At 40.7% G+C, this 15427-nt stretch overlaps 1 protein-coding gene across 1 annotated transcript in view; it reads left to right on the forward strand.

The window, feature by feature from the left end:
• pdhx (pyruvate dehydrogenase complex component X) overlaps positions 1-14919 on the forward strand; it is a 61006-nt gene extending 46087 nt beyond the window's left edge. Inside the window, exons 9-11 of the mRNA XM_061822657.1 lie at positions 7843-8001; positions 10596-10660; positions 12286-14919. Coding sequence (XP_061678641.1) covers positions 7843-8001; positions 10596-10660; positions 12286-12541 — 480 coding nt within the window. The 3' untranslated portion in view covers positions 12542-14919. The remainder of the gene's footprint in view (positions 1-7842; positions 8002-10595; positions 10661-12285) is intronic.
• The last annotated feature ends 508 nt before the right edge of the window (positions 14920-15427 follow it).

Genomic DNA, 15427 nt, shown 5'->3' on the forward strand with positions numbered 1-15427 from the left:
TGTCCCTCTGAGTTTGAGGTAGTTGACTTGTATAGAGACATAAATATAAAGAGAATAAAGACAATATATGCAGTGACAATGAGCTACATAATCCTTCTGCAGAAATGTCACCAATTGCTGCAAGAACACATTGGTTTTGACACAGATTATGCCAACGTTACAAAAATAAAACCTCAAGCAATTTAATGATGGTCTAATGTCCAATGCAATTTTTGAGGAAAGTACCAACAAAAAAGCGCACATAAGCATGGGGAAAACATACAAACTACACTTAGGATTGCTCCAGCCTGTATCCAAACCCTTTTTTTTTTCAGAACTGTGATAATAATTATTTAGTGATTAAATGACAATGCACGATTACTCATATCCATGCTGGTGATCTTTTTTTTCTTCTTAGGGGAAAACAGTGGGCAAAGAGAATCAAGTCAACTAAAAATGAACTTTTTTTGTAACTTTCATACATAAACATCCAACAATGCAGCCCTATGGGGGCATAAACCAGTGCAATCTGTAGGCCGGTCCCAAGCCCGGATAAATGCAGAGGGTTGCGTCAGGAAGGGCATCCGGCGTAAAAACTGTGCCAAACAAATATGAGCGTTCATCTAAAGAATCCCATACCGGATCGGTCGTGGCCCGGGTTAACAACGCCCGCCCCCGGCACTGCTAACCTGCAGGGCGTCGGTGGAAATTCAGCTACTGTGGGTCGAAGACAAAGAAGAGGAGGAAACCGGATCCAGCGTCAGAAGAAAAAGAGGAATGCACAGAGCCTACAACTGAGTGTAGGGACTTTGAATGTTGGGACTATGACAGGAAAAGCACAGGAGTTGGTTGACATGATGATTAGGAGAAAGGTGATATTCTGTGCATCCAAGAGAGCAGGTGGAAAGGTAGTAAGGCTAGAAGTTTGGGAGCAGGGTTTAAATTATTCTACCACGGAGTAGATGGGAAGAGAAATGGAGTAGGGGTTATTTTAAAGGAAGAGCTGGCTAAGAATGTCTTGGAGGTGAAAAGAGTATCAGATCGAGTGATGAGACTAAAATTTGAAATTGAGGGTGTTATGTATAATGTGGTTAGCGGCTATGCACCACAGGTAGGATGTGACCAAGAGTTGAAAGAGAAATTCTGGAAGGAACTAGATGAAGTAGTTCTGAGCTTCCCAGACAGCGAGAGAGTTGTGATTGGTGCAGATTGTAATGGACATATTGGTAAAGGAAACAGGGGCGATGAAGAAGTGATGGGTAAGTACGGCATCCAGGAAAGGAACTTTGAAGGGCAGATGGTGGTGGACTTTGCAAAAAGGATGGAGATGGCTGTAGTGAACACTTATTTCCAGAAGAGGGAGGAACATATAGTGACCTACAAGAGCGGAGGTAGAACCACGCAGGTAGATTATATTTTGTGCAGACGATGTAATCTGAAGGAGGTTACTGACTGTAAAGTAGTGGTAGGGGAGAGTGTAGCTCGACAGCATAGGATGGTAGTATGTAGGATGATTCTGGTGGTGGGTAGGAAGATTAAGAAGACAAAGGTAGAGCAGAGAACCATGTGGTGGAAGCTGAAAAAGGAAGAATGTTGTGCAGCCTTCCGGAAAGAGGTGAGACAGGCTCTCGATGGACAACCGAAGCTCCCGGAAGACTGGACGACGACAGCCAAGGTGATCAGAGAGACAGGCAGGAGAGTACTTGGTGTGTCATCTGGTAGGAAAGGGGAGAAGGAGACTTGGTGGTGGAACCCCAAAATACAGGGAGTCATACAAGGAAAGAGATTAGCGAAGAAGAAGTGGGATACTGAGAGGACTGAGGAGAGGCGAAAGGAGTACATCGAGATGCGACGTAGGGCAAAGGTAGAGGTGGCAAAGGCTAAACAAGAGGCATATGAAGACATGTACACCAGGTTGGACATGAAAGAAGGAGAAAAGGATCTCTACAGGTTGGCCAGACAGAGGGATAGAGATGGGAAGGATGTGCAGCAGGTCAGGGTGATTAAGGATAGAGATGGAAATGTGTTGACTGGTGCCGGTAGTGTACTAAATAGATGGAAAGAATACTTTGAGAAGTTGATGAATGAAGAAAATGAGAGAGAAGGAAGAGTTGAAGAGGCAAGAGTGAAGGACCAGGAAGTGGAAATGATTACTAAGGGGGAAGTCAGAAAGGCACTACAAAGGATGAAAACTGGAAAGGCAGTTGGTCCTGATGACATACCGGTAGAGGTATGGAAGCAATTTGGAGAGATGGCTGTGGAGTTTTTGACCAACTTATTCAACAGAATACTAGCGGGCGAAAAGATGCCTGAAGAATGGAGGAAAAGTGTTCTAGTTCCCATTTTTAAGAACAAAGGGGATGTTCAGAGCTGTGGGAACTATAGAGGAATAAAGTTGATGAGCCACACAATGAAGTTATGGGAAAGAGTAGTGGAGGCTAGACTCAGGACAGAAGTAAGTATCTGCGAGCAACAGTATGGTTTCATGCCTAGAAAGAGTACCACAGATGCATTATTTGCCTTGAGGATGCTCGTGGAAAAGTACAGAGAAGGTCAGCAGGAGCTACATTGTGTCTTTGTGGATCTAGAGAAAGCCTATGACAGAGTACCAAGAGAGGAACTGTGGTACTGCATGCGTAAGTCTGGTGTGGCAGAGAAGTATGTAAAAATAGTACAGGACATGTATGATGGCAGCAGAACAATGGTGAGGTGTGCCTTAGGTGTGACAGAGGAATTTAAGGTGGAGGTGGGACTGCATCAGGGATCAGCTCTGAGCCCCTTCCTGTTTGCAGTGGTAATGGATAGGCTGACAGATGAGGTTAGACTGGAATCCCCTTGGACCATGATGTTCGCAGATGATATTGTCATATGCAGTGAAAGCAGGGAGCACGCAGAGGAACAATTGGAAAGATGGAGACATGCACTGGAAAGGAGAGGAATGAAGATTAGCCGAAGTAAAACAGAATATATGTGCGTGAATGAGAAAAGTGGAGGGGGAAGAGTGAGGCTACAGGGAGAAGAGATAGCAAGGGTCGACGACTTCAAATACTTGGGGTCAACAATACAGAGCAATGGAGAGTGTGGTCAGGAAGTGAAGAAACGGGTCCAAGCAGGTTGGAACAGCTGGCGAAAGGTGTCTGGTGTGTTATGTGACAGAAGAGTGTCTGCTAGGATGAAGGGCAAAGTTTACAAAACAGTGGTGAGGCCGGCCATGATGTACGGATTAGAGACAGTGGCACTGAAGAAACAACAGGAATCTGAACTGGAGGTGGCAGAAATGAAGATGTTGAGGTTCTCGCTCGGAGTGACCAGGTTGGATAGGATTAGAAATGAGCTCATTAGAGGGACAGCCAAAGCTGGATGTTTTGGAGACAAGATTCGAGAGAGCAGACTTCGATGGTTTGGACATGTTCAGAGGCGAGAGAGTGAGTATATTGGTAGAAGGATGCTGAGGATGGAGCTCCCAGGCAAAAGAGCGAGAGGAAGACCAAAGAGAAGGTTTATGGATGTGGTGAGGGAAGACATGAGGGCAGTTGGGGTTAGAGAGGAAGATGCAGGAGATAGGCTAAGATGGCAAAAGATGACACGCTGTGGCGACCCCTAACGGGACAAGCCGAAAGGAAAAGAAGAAGAAGATACATAAACATCCAACATTGTTTCACAAAAAAAAAAAAGTTACAGCGATAAAATCCATGAGAAAAGACCCACACTTCCTACCCCCCCACAGACACACATCCACACAAATTTGCATACAGTGCCTTGTGAACATATTTGGCCCCCTTAAACTTTTCAACCTTTCGCCACATTTCAGCCTTTAAACATAAATATATAAAAATTGTCATTTTTTTGTAAATCAACAAGTGGGACATAATCGTGAAGTACAATGAAATTTATTGAATGTATTATACTTTTTTAAACAAAACTGATAAGTGGGGCATGCAATATTATCCAGCCCCTTTACTTTCAGTGCAGCAAACTCACTCCAAAAGTTCAGTGAGGATCTCTGAATGATCCAATGTTGACTGATGATGATAAATAGAATCCACCTGTATGTAATCAAGTCCCCGTATAAATGCACCTGCTCCGTGATAGTCTCAGGGTTCTGTTTAAAGTGCAGACAGCATCATGAAGACCAAGGAACACACCAGGCAGGTCCAAGATACTGTTGTGGAGAAGTTTAAAGCCGGATTCAGATACAAAAAGATTTCCCAAGCTTTAAACATCTCAAGGAGCACTGTGCAAGCAATCACACTGAAATGGAAGGAGTATCAGACCACTGCAAATCTACCAAGACTCGGCCGTCCCTCTAAACTTTTACCTCGAACAAGAAGACGACTGATCAGAGATGTACCCAAGAGGCCCATGATCACTCTGGATGAACTGATCTATGGATGAGGTCTGTCCATAGGGCAACAATCAGTCATACACTGCACAAATCTGGCCTTTATGGAAGAGTTGCAAGAAGAAAGCCGTTACTCAAAGATATCCATAAAAAGTCCCGTTTAAAGTTTGCCACAAGCCACCTGGGAGACACATCAAACACGTGGAAGAAGGCGCTCAGCTCAGATGAAACTAAACTCGAACTTTTTGGCCACAATGCAAAACGATATGCAACCAAACATCCAAAACTTAAAGCCAAATCTACAATGGAATGGTTCACAGATAAACGTATCCAGGTCTTAGAATGGCCAAGTCAAAGTCCAGACCTGAATCTCCACCTGAAGACTGCTGTTCACAAACGCGCTCCATCCAACCTCACTAAGCTTGAGCTGTTTTGCAAGGAAGAATGGGCAAGAATTTCAGTCTCTCGATGTGCAAAACTGATAGACATACCCCAAGCGACTTGCAGCCGTAATTGCAGCAAAAGGTGCCACTACAAAGCATTAATGCAAGGGGGTCGAATAATATTGCACGCCCCACTTTTCAGGTTTTTATTTGTGAAAAAAAGTTCAACATATCCAATAAATTTCATTCCACTTCACAATTGTGTCCCACTTGTTGATTCTTGACAAAAAATTTTTGATTTTGTATTTTTATGTTTGAAGCCTGAAATGTGGCGAAAGGTTGAAAAGTTCAAGGTGGCCGAATACTTTCACAAGGCACTGTACATACTAAATCTGAGTAGTTACATGGCTCAGCACTGAGGGACCAGGTGTGGAAAAGTTAGCTAAGGGAAGCATCTACACTAAGACATGCAACACGACTGCAGAGAGCACCCCCAACCACAACAGACCTGGTTATACCCAACATATTGACCGGGACAACCTCCCAAGAGGCAGACCATACACATCTTGGGATGGAAACCCCCTAGAGGAAAACACTTGAACTAAAAAGAGAGGAAATTTTAAAAAATAAAAACAGTTAAAAAACAAAACTTAAAACGTGAGTGTCCTCTTTAAGTCTCCTCTTTAAAAACATCCAAGGAAAAGGTGATAGAATTAATAAAATAAATCAATTAAAAGCAAATCTAAAAACCCTAAGGCCTCCTCTTAAAACATCAATGTTCTCTTCAGTCCTGATGTTATATGGCACTGTTCTATAACTCAGAGCCATAATATCTGAATGCAGCAACCCCGTCAGTTGTTGTTTTAGGTTTTGGAATGGTTGAAAGGCTGGTGCTAGAGGACCTCAGACTATGTAAGTTAAATTGTGGTTATTTGTACCACCACATCTATTTTCTAAGCCGCTTGTCCTCACAAAGGCTTTACAGGCCCACAGTTGACAGTGTCTTAAGATCTCCTGATCAAAATCCCCAAGGCGAAAGTTAAAACATAATTTTGGGAGGAAATAAAAGACCTTGAGAAAGGGACTCCAGATGGAGAGATGCCCTTTCCAGGACTTTTTAAAATGTTTTTATTATTATTATTATTATTATTATTATTATTCTCAAGGCGGACCTGTGGATCAGCTGGAAAGCGTTGGCCTCACAGTTCTGAGGTCCCGGGTTCGATCCCACCCGGGCCTGTGTGGAGTTTGCATGTTATGCCCTGCGTGGGTTTCCTCTGGGCAGTCCAGTTTCCTCCCACATCCCAGAAATATGCAACATTTATTGGACACTTTAAATCACCTCAAGGTATGATTGTGAGTGCGATTGTTTCTCGATGTGTCCTGGGATTGGCTGGCAACCAGTTCAGGGTGTACCGCGTCTCCTGCCCCTTTATAGCTGGGAAAGGCTCCAGCACTCCCTGCGACCCTTGTGGGGATAAGCAGCAAAGAAAATGGATGGCTGGATATTATTCTCAATCATTTATTCTTATTTAAAGAATCAATTGGAACTAAAAATGTTACATATTGTTTGTTAAATAATGCAATAAAAACAAAGGCTTTTCCTCAAACGAAGAATAATCGCGATTACGAATCGTGATCATCATATTTATCAAAATAATGATAATGATTATAACAGTGATTATTATTTTGACTGTAATTGGGCAGCACTCGAATGATAGTTTGTTGTAAGAGATCTGGATGTTTACACAGATCACTGGTCTGTCAATTATTTTGAAATTTTGGTGATTCAGGGATCTTCATCTCTCTTGAATTCAATTAAAAGTGTTTCATTTCTTCAAATTGTAAAATTAACAAATAATTATTTTGCACAACCGCAGAACTTTAAAACATTTTGGAAACCCCGAAATACATTTTTGTCTACAAGATAAAGCACCTCCGGGTGCTACATTTAAAAGAATGGTAATCAAAATTGCTGGGCCTTGTTCGGACTTCCAATTAAATAATTCCACTGAACAATCCAGAGGCAATTGTCATTAGATCAGAGGATCAAATCTAGCCAAATTAGACTCAACACACACAAATTTACTCTCAAGATCTCCACTTAATTGTTTTGGCAATTCATGTGTATTACAACAGCCTTTTTTGCAGTGAGAAAATGCTGACATTTGAAAGCAGGTCTTTTGTTGGCATGTTAATTCTTCTGGCTCAGATTGCATGCACATCACAATCAAAACGGCAATGATGAAATACACCGATGTATCACTGCTTGTGTTTGGTGATTCTCCAATATGTGTACTCCAGTAACACAACTAATGGGCCATATTTACCTGAGCTTGCATACTTCTTATCTGCATTTATTCTACCGTCCATACATCTGACACACCCTCTGCATCCATGATGGATATTAACATGGAAACACCAACTTTTACTATTCTTGACACTTGTGAATGTAATTTGACGCCGTACTGATAGATAAAGCAGATTATACCATAAATATGAAAACGCCTTCAGTCGCGCATCCATTGTGTCGTCGGCCTGTCGGAACATGGACGGCTCAAACTTCACTGGCGCTTTAAAAGACGCTGAGAATATTGTGCCTATGACAGAATGCTTATTGGAGATTCATCAATATGGACACAAGGTATGACTTCTGTGCTATAGATTATTGAAATTAATTGGTAGTTATATTCTTTAATGAGCTAAGCACTGGTAAAGCACTGGAGCGGGTGGTCTAGCTGGAGAGCTACTCTAAAAGAATGATGTGCACACCGTGCATACAAAGTTGTTGAATACATTCAAGTTCTGTGACCCCCTCCAGCCCTCCCCTTACCCCCCAGATGTCCAAACGTGACTCACGTGCACAATCTCGTTCCCTATTCTAAAAAAGGCTACACAGGCCCACAATTGGCGATGATTGGCAACATCACACCAGTCTGAGGGGAAAAAAACCCCAAACCCCATTTGGGGAATCTAAATCTGCTCTACTCTGTAGATGTTTCCATGTTTGCCTGAGGTCCTTAGGTTCCAGTCCAATCCATTTTGTATTAATTTAATTAAAGCCAGAATAGATAAATTGTGTTGAGTGACAAGTTGATTGCCATTGTTGTGACACTGCTCATGACTTTCTGATGAAAGGAACTTCCAGATGTGAACGTGACCTGGTCAGATGATGGACCCCAAGCACTTGAGTTCATTCACATTTCAATTGCTGTTGCAACTGACAAAGGCCTCATTACCCCCATCATCAGAGACGCTGCAAACAAAGGTGTTCAGGAGATCTCAACTAACGCAAAGGTAAAAGTCTGAACCTGAATCACTGCTTTGTAAAAATGTTAAAGTCACTGAGATATTGTTGCTCCTGCATTAATCTTGCAGGATTTGTATAATTTTGTACGGTGTTTTGGCTCACTTGTCTTCAAAGTGTGTCCTGCCAGTGCAATATTTGGCTATGTGCAGTTGAAAATGCCATTTCCGGTTGTCCATTCAGATTTGTTGATAATTATTTTATTTAAGATTTTATTTTTGCCTGTGCCTGGTCATCTCATCTTACAAATGGAAACCAAATGAGTCAGTACTCAGTTTTTTTTTTTTAATCGTAGCCAAACCCTGGTCAATAATTTATACACACAAACAATACTCAATTGTTCAGAAAGATTTTGGAAAATCTTTCTCTGTGAAATTTCATACAATGATAGAACAGTTAATAACTTGGTGTTAATACTGTTCACAGATCTAGAAATGCATTCACATCCACCCATAGTCAAGTTACATGGCTGTAGGGCTGCACATTTTATCTTTATATTAAAATGTCAGAATGTCTTCCACAAACCCCCCCCCCACCCCCCCATTGCTTATAGAGTCCCTTTTGTCTTTTGGGTTTGAAAAGTAGCTAAATCTAGACAGTGACAAATATGTGCAAGCAATTCACATCACACACTTTAAACTGCAGAAGCTGCAACAGCAAAAAACAGATCTCCAAAAACATCCCACAGCCACACTCTTTAATGTATTGTGTTTTCTCCAAGGTTACTCCTCTCACTCACGCTGTGCCGTAAAATCCTGACCACAATAATGTGTTCGTTTTGTTTTCGAGATGCCTCATCTTCCCCTCAGGGTTATGTCAGTTCCCTTTCCTCATTTTAGAGAGGAACAAGCTGATGGTTTCCATTTGTCTCAAAGGCTGCTATTGGGCAGTTGACATTTTTCAAACACCATGTTCCCGTTTGTGCTAAATTTTTTTTACTCGGTATCTAAAACAAATTTTGTGTTATAGTTGTTTAATAAGTCATGACAACGGGACACTCTGAAGCAACATTTCAGCTTTAGTCATTATTTAGTTTTCTTCCATATTATTGTTTAGTCCTCCAAATCCTACCATGATGACCAACGTTAATATACAGTAGCAGAGTAGTCGTAAGTGTTTTACCCAAAAAACATGAAGCAGAGGTTTTATTCCTAAAATTATTTAATTTGCGCAAACACTAACATTACACTGTTTGAAAAGTAACATTACTCTTAAAGAGTGCTTCTCAAACTTTTTCCAACCCATACTTAATATTGAATAATTTTTTAAACACACTGTATATTGTAGCTTCAAGTAAAAATTCTCACTGCATCCTGCTTTCTGAAAAAGAAACGCACGCACACAGATGAACTGGGAGAAAAAGGTCCTTTGAATGTACTCCCCGGACATAATTCAGTTGCACATGATTTAAATGATAAACCTGCATATTTTTGAAGAGGGGAAGATTATCTCTGTTTCCCACATTTCAATCATGTGCAATCAAAAAATAAGACTTTTTTTTTCTGTGAGTTCTGTGGATTGACTGCTTGAAATGTTTTGTTATGAGATGATGCTTGAGATCCGATGTTTGCATGCATTCATTGCACTTGGCCACATCTTAAAAACCGGATATCGTAATCCTACTAGAGGCCCCATAGCTCAGTGGTTAGAGCATTGGTTTGGTAAACCAGAGATCGTGAGTTCGTATCTCACTGGGGCCTCCACTCCCCGAGAGGGGTTGCGTCGGGAAGGGCAGCCGGCGTAAAAATTGTGCTAAACAAATATGAGCGTTTATCTGAGATGTCACGCTGTGGTGACCCCTAACGGGACATGCCGAAAGAAATTTACTGTGTTATAATCCTACTCTGTCCTTCTTCAAATAAGACCAAATTTGATCTATTTAGTCATATTTTATTTCCTTTCGTTTAGTGCTGCTTATTGGGGGGGTTCATTCGCACTCCCATAGAAGCCACAGTTGTTTATGCAGTGCTGACTTCGTTTGGATGAAGAAATCAGGACAAGCACTGAGCTCTCAACTATTTCGAAACAAATATTGATTCTAATCACAGCAAAATAAGATTAAACTAGTACTGTACCTTTTCCTGTAACTGTCAGTGTGTGTCTGAATGTACACAAACTCATTCTCTCTACTTGCAGGATCCTCGATTTCCACAGCCAATCACAAATCACACTCAGTTGGTTACCTTAAAGGCTTCCCATAAAATCGGAAATGAGAGAACTTATGAACGATATAAGTGTGACCATATTCAGCGATTATTTTAGGGAGCCTCGCGTACCACTATGCGTACCACACTTTGAGTATCACTGTTTTAGAAGATTTGCACTAATGTCTGAAAAAGTTTTACTCAATGCATATTGTTATTTTTTTATTGACTACGATTGGCTGGCAACCAGTCCAGGGTGTACTCCGCCTCCTACCCAATGATAGCTGAAATAGACTCAAGCACTCTCGTGACCCTTTGTGAGGATAAGTGGTTCAGAAATTGATGGATGGATGCTTGTTTACAGTTTGTACTTTGTGATGCATATCCATTACAGTCAGCAGTCTGATAACTAGTAAAACTGACATAATGTATACTTGTAGGCATTGGCCCAGAAAGCTCGAGATGGAAAACTGTTACCTGAAGAATACCAGGGAGGCTCATTCAGGTAAAACAAAGCAAACTGTCTGTACCATTATCAAACTATTTGGTAGTGTGGAGGGGAGGCTTTTCTAGTCATTAGAATTAATGTTGCCATATGGTCTTAAATGGGGTTTCTGTTTCTTTACCTATGAAAATTCAATGCACTTTCTGCTCAACACTCTCATTCAGGCAAAGGGGGAACTTATGTGGAGGCCATAATATTTAAAATGATCTGTAAAACTAGAAATAGAGTATTCATATACACGCCTTTACAGAAGTAGTTTCCGTTTGTTAATCCTGAATAAGTTTATTTATTTTCCCAAGAATATACCCATAAGTTCTATTTTAATTTTTGGTGCATATTTGGCATGTATATCTACACTGAAAATTACTTCAGTGGTCAAAATGGTATCTTGTTACACATTCATTATAAAATGACAAACGGGTTTTGGAAGACATATACCCATTGGTGTCAGCGGACTTCCAAATGCAACAAAAATTACCTTTAGACTTTCTCATGTACAATTAATCCAAAATTGTGAATGGTACTCTGCTAGAATGGTAAATTTTGCCTACAACTGAGAAATTTGGTAGTAATTTTCACTACACACTTCTGTTAAGAGGGTGTGTACAGTGTGACCCCAATATTTGTGTGAAAAAGAAACAAAAGCCCAATATAGATTTATTGTCAATGTACACTACACGTATTCCCTCTGATGCAAATGTTGCTCGCACCTACAAGGCCGCCAACGTCGCGTAGCCTGCCTCCAACAGCTTGTTGTCGTATTCTATCCATATCTGTGATTATGACTCTACATAAATGTATAAAACTGTGCAAAAGCTAATGAAATTGTCATTGTCAGTCTACAGGTAATGTTAACATCTAATGCTTGGAGCAATTACCTCACTAAAAGTGGTCTTAATATTAGCAGAAAACTGCTCAAATAGCTGACTGAGATTATTGTCCCTGTTCCCCAGAAATTGAGACCACTACAACGAGCCTTCTTTTAGGTGATCATGTTATTATTGTGGTGCTGCCATGAAAGGAATGTTCATGGCATCGTTAATATTCTTGGTTAGGTACCAAAACCTTCAGGCTTCGTTGCCAACGCTGGTTAGTCCCGCATCTTTTCCGACATTACATTACATTTGACCCAGATTACCACTACCTTGCGTGTGCACAATCATGGAAGGCCTGGATTATCACTACCGTACATGTGCATCAAGTACAGAATGCAAACAGCAGCAGCATCAGCAGTGGACTAATGAGGCGGTTTTGATAGGGGGAAAAGAAAGCTTCAAAAAGTACACACTGATATTGAACATTAAATTATTCGCCGACCTTTTTCATTCTCATCAAACAGTTTACTGATTGGAAAAACCTCTGTCAACAAAGTGATTACATTATGGTTTCCCACAAGTATGCATTGCTATTTCTATCATTGATTTGTGCCTGTATTTGCTTCTTTAAACTTGTCTTGAAACCCATTTTTAATCTTTTATTCCTCCGCTGGAGACTCTGCCCTTGGTTTAGTATTTGTTTTGAACTTTGTTTTTAAGTTGGTTTGTATTTTGTTATGTGCTCTTTACGTTTATAGTTTTATAGTTTTACTGTCACTTATGTTTATCCATATCCTACACTTTCCACAGTGTATCCAACCTGGGGATGTTTGGCATCAGTGGCTTCAGTGCTGTGATCAACCCTCCGCAGGCTTGCATCCTTGCCATTGGGACCTCCAGAACTGAATTAAGTCTATGTGATGACAACCAGACCCTGCGCACCCAACAGCTGATGACCGTCACCTTGTCAAGTGACGGGCGGCTTGTCGATGATGAACTGGCCTCAAGATTTCTTGAGAAATTCCGCGCCAACCTGGAGAAACCTCAGCGCATGGCTTTAGCCTGAAATATCCAGAACATTAATTAGAGATCAAGAAAAGGCTGTCCACCGCCTCATTACTACTTACTAAGTATAAGCAGGTGAAGGGTCTCATTGTGGTCTTGGGCTGTCACTAGGCTTTGTTAAATTGAGATTCTGTCAGTTATTTAGGAATATTTGCAAAGGCACATTCTACATCTTGGAAGTTCCTTCATTACACATTGTTTGTGTACAAATATATTTTAAACTGTCATGTTTTGTCTGTTCTATAATGTCCCTACACTGTTAAAATCTTAAAACACGAATATCACTGTAAACATTTAATTTATTTGTAATATTTATTACAAGATCTATCTCCTGTTACATTCAGAATTCAATAATTTAATGTTAAGAAAAGAAATATTATCAATGTAGCTAATCACAATCCCTGATGCAAACAACACATTGGGATCAGGTTTAAGCGAGGTCCTCTAAAATGCAAATAAAAACTCGACGGATTTGACCATTATTATATTAAAGGGACTCCTTTCGTTTCGTTGGTCTACAAAGTCAGTCCACCATGTCAGTCTAGCACTAGCACACGTTTTAATTAGAATAGAAAGAGTGCATCAAGGAGAAAAAAAATTCATAGAAGCCAATTAGGACAATATCCTGTGGCAAACATACTGGTCAGCCTATGCCAGCAGATTTACATTTGCCCTAATTGCACGAACAGCTGTTTATGTTGAGATCTGCTTCAGTAGGTGGAGCAATACTTATTTGATTACAACCCCAAAACAAACAATACTGTGTTACCACAGTAGGCTGTGTTCTGGGTGCCAGTTCAAAAGATTGGCTGCATAATGATATTATGACCACTACGTTTGAGAAAATCAAATATCTGGGGTGGCAGTAATTCAGTGCCCAATATTTCCGTCCAGTGCGACACTGTCTGGCCATTATGACGGAAATTGCATCAATGAATTTGATCACATATACGATATTGTTTTGTTATTTCAGAAATATTGCATACTTTAATTAAGAGGGGGGAGAGAAAGCCTCTTGGAGGTATGCTATTTTATTATGCACCAACCCCTGGCTGGCAAGCTTTGGAGGCGAAAGTTCTCTTTGCATACAGTGTCATCCCTCCATCCCTTTTCTTAGCTGCTTATCCTCACAAGGGTCATGGGGAATGCTTGAGCCTATCCTAGTTGTCAGCAGGCAGGAAGCAGGGTACACCCTGAACTTGTTGCCAGCCAATCGCAGGGCACATCGAGACCAATGGCAGCACTCACAATCACACCTAGGGGCAATTTAGAGTGTCCAATTAATGTTGCATGTTTTTGGGATGTGGGAGGAAACCCACGCAGGCACCGGAGAACATGCAAACCACACACAGGCAGGTCCGAGATTGAACCCGGGACCTGAGAATTGTGAGGCCAATGCTTTCCAGCTGCTCCACCATGTCCAGTGTCAATGTATTCTAAATCGCTAATCATCGCTTCCATGCTAGCGAATAAGCTTCTGAAGTGATAAGTGATTGGGTATACAGTACATTATTCATGTGGGTCTGGCTGGAACCGTGCTGTAGTGAAGGGTAAACCAAGTTTGAACAACAAAATAATCCAATTAATACATGTCTGGAAGTATACAGTAAATGTAAGAAAGGGACAAGCCAAAAGTAACCTCCTTTGAACTGGAAATAATACATCACTGAAGATATCATTTGAGAGCAGTGTCAGGTGAAAGTATTATTATTTGTGATATAAGATAACTAAGCTCCAGCACGCCCGAGACCCTATTGAGGATAAGCGGACAATAAAATAGATTGACTTTTTAGTCCCATAATGTGTAATTTCTATCATATCTGTTGCAACAGTGGATATAGGAAATGTTTATGTACATACAGTAGATACCATGCAAGAGAAGAATGTATTCAAGTACTGTACATCCACAAATCCAATCCAATCTATCAGCAACTTGTTAGTAATATATAATGCTGAGTTTTGATTGACTTTTGAGATCTACTTAATTTAATTTAATAAGCATAGCGTTTTTTTCGTTTGTTTTTTGTTTTTTTTAACCAAGGTTGAAAGCAGAGTTTGTAAAAGCGAATTGCTATATTCCACGGTTTGACGGTGGCGTGTCATAATGTCATACTTTGATTCAGGCTTGAATTGCATCCACCACTACTGAACAGAATATCATCTTCAAAACATAATGAAGCCGCAGCCTGTGACAGCAGTTCAAAGTCTCGAATCCCACATTCTTTGAATAAGGAGACATTTGTATTAAAACAAAGTCTCTTTGTATTGAAAGTACATATTTTTCCTTTTTGAAAAACAAATGTCTGCTAATTCTGTCCTTTCCCTGATGCAGAAGGAGATTGTAATGATCAACTGGATAATAAATCAAGAGGAATACCATGAGGTTTGTTCCTGCTGATATTTTTGATGAGCGATCCGCAAGGTCGCAAAGATCCTGTTGGACTCAGCAAGGAGTGTAGGTCACACTCATGGTCACACAGCATGGAGCAGTGTGGAAGCAGTTGCTTTGGCAAAGATAATGGCCAAATGTGTACTTCTGTTGTGCCAATATTGGGCGTTTCAACTGATGATTTACCAAATCCAGGGTCATCCAAATGATGTGTCTTGACATCTTAGCCGATGATTGGCAGGTAAGATTCAATTCGAGGGCTGTCTAAATTATTATTTTTTTTAAATGATAAAGCTCAAGCTTAGCATGCACAGTGAAAGCTGTAAATGTACTTAACTTTGGTGTAAACTTCAGTGCATCATATTGACACATCATATTGACTTAGAGGTCTTTACCTTGTTGATTCTCTCTGATGAGGCTCTGTGAGTGATAACTCTTGCCCAGGATTGGTGGGAAGCTTTCCCTTATCCGGATGATACCATGCGCATTGTTTGTTCA

Source organism: Syngnathoides biaculeatus, chromosome 6 (genome assembly GCF_019802595.1).
Source record: "Syngnathoides biaculeatus isolate LvHL_M chromosome 6, ASM1980259v1, whole genome shotgun sequence".
Lineage (NCBI taxonomy): Eukaryota > Metazoa > Chordata > Actinopteri > Syngnathiformes > Syngnathidae > Syngnathoides > Syngnathoides biaculeatus.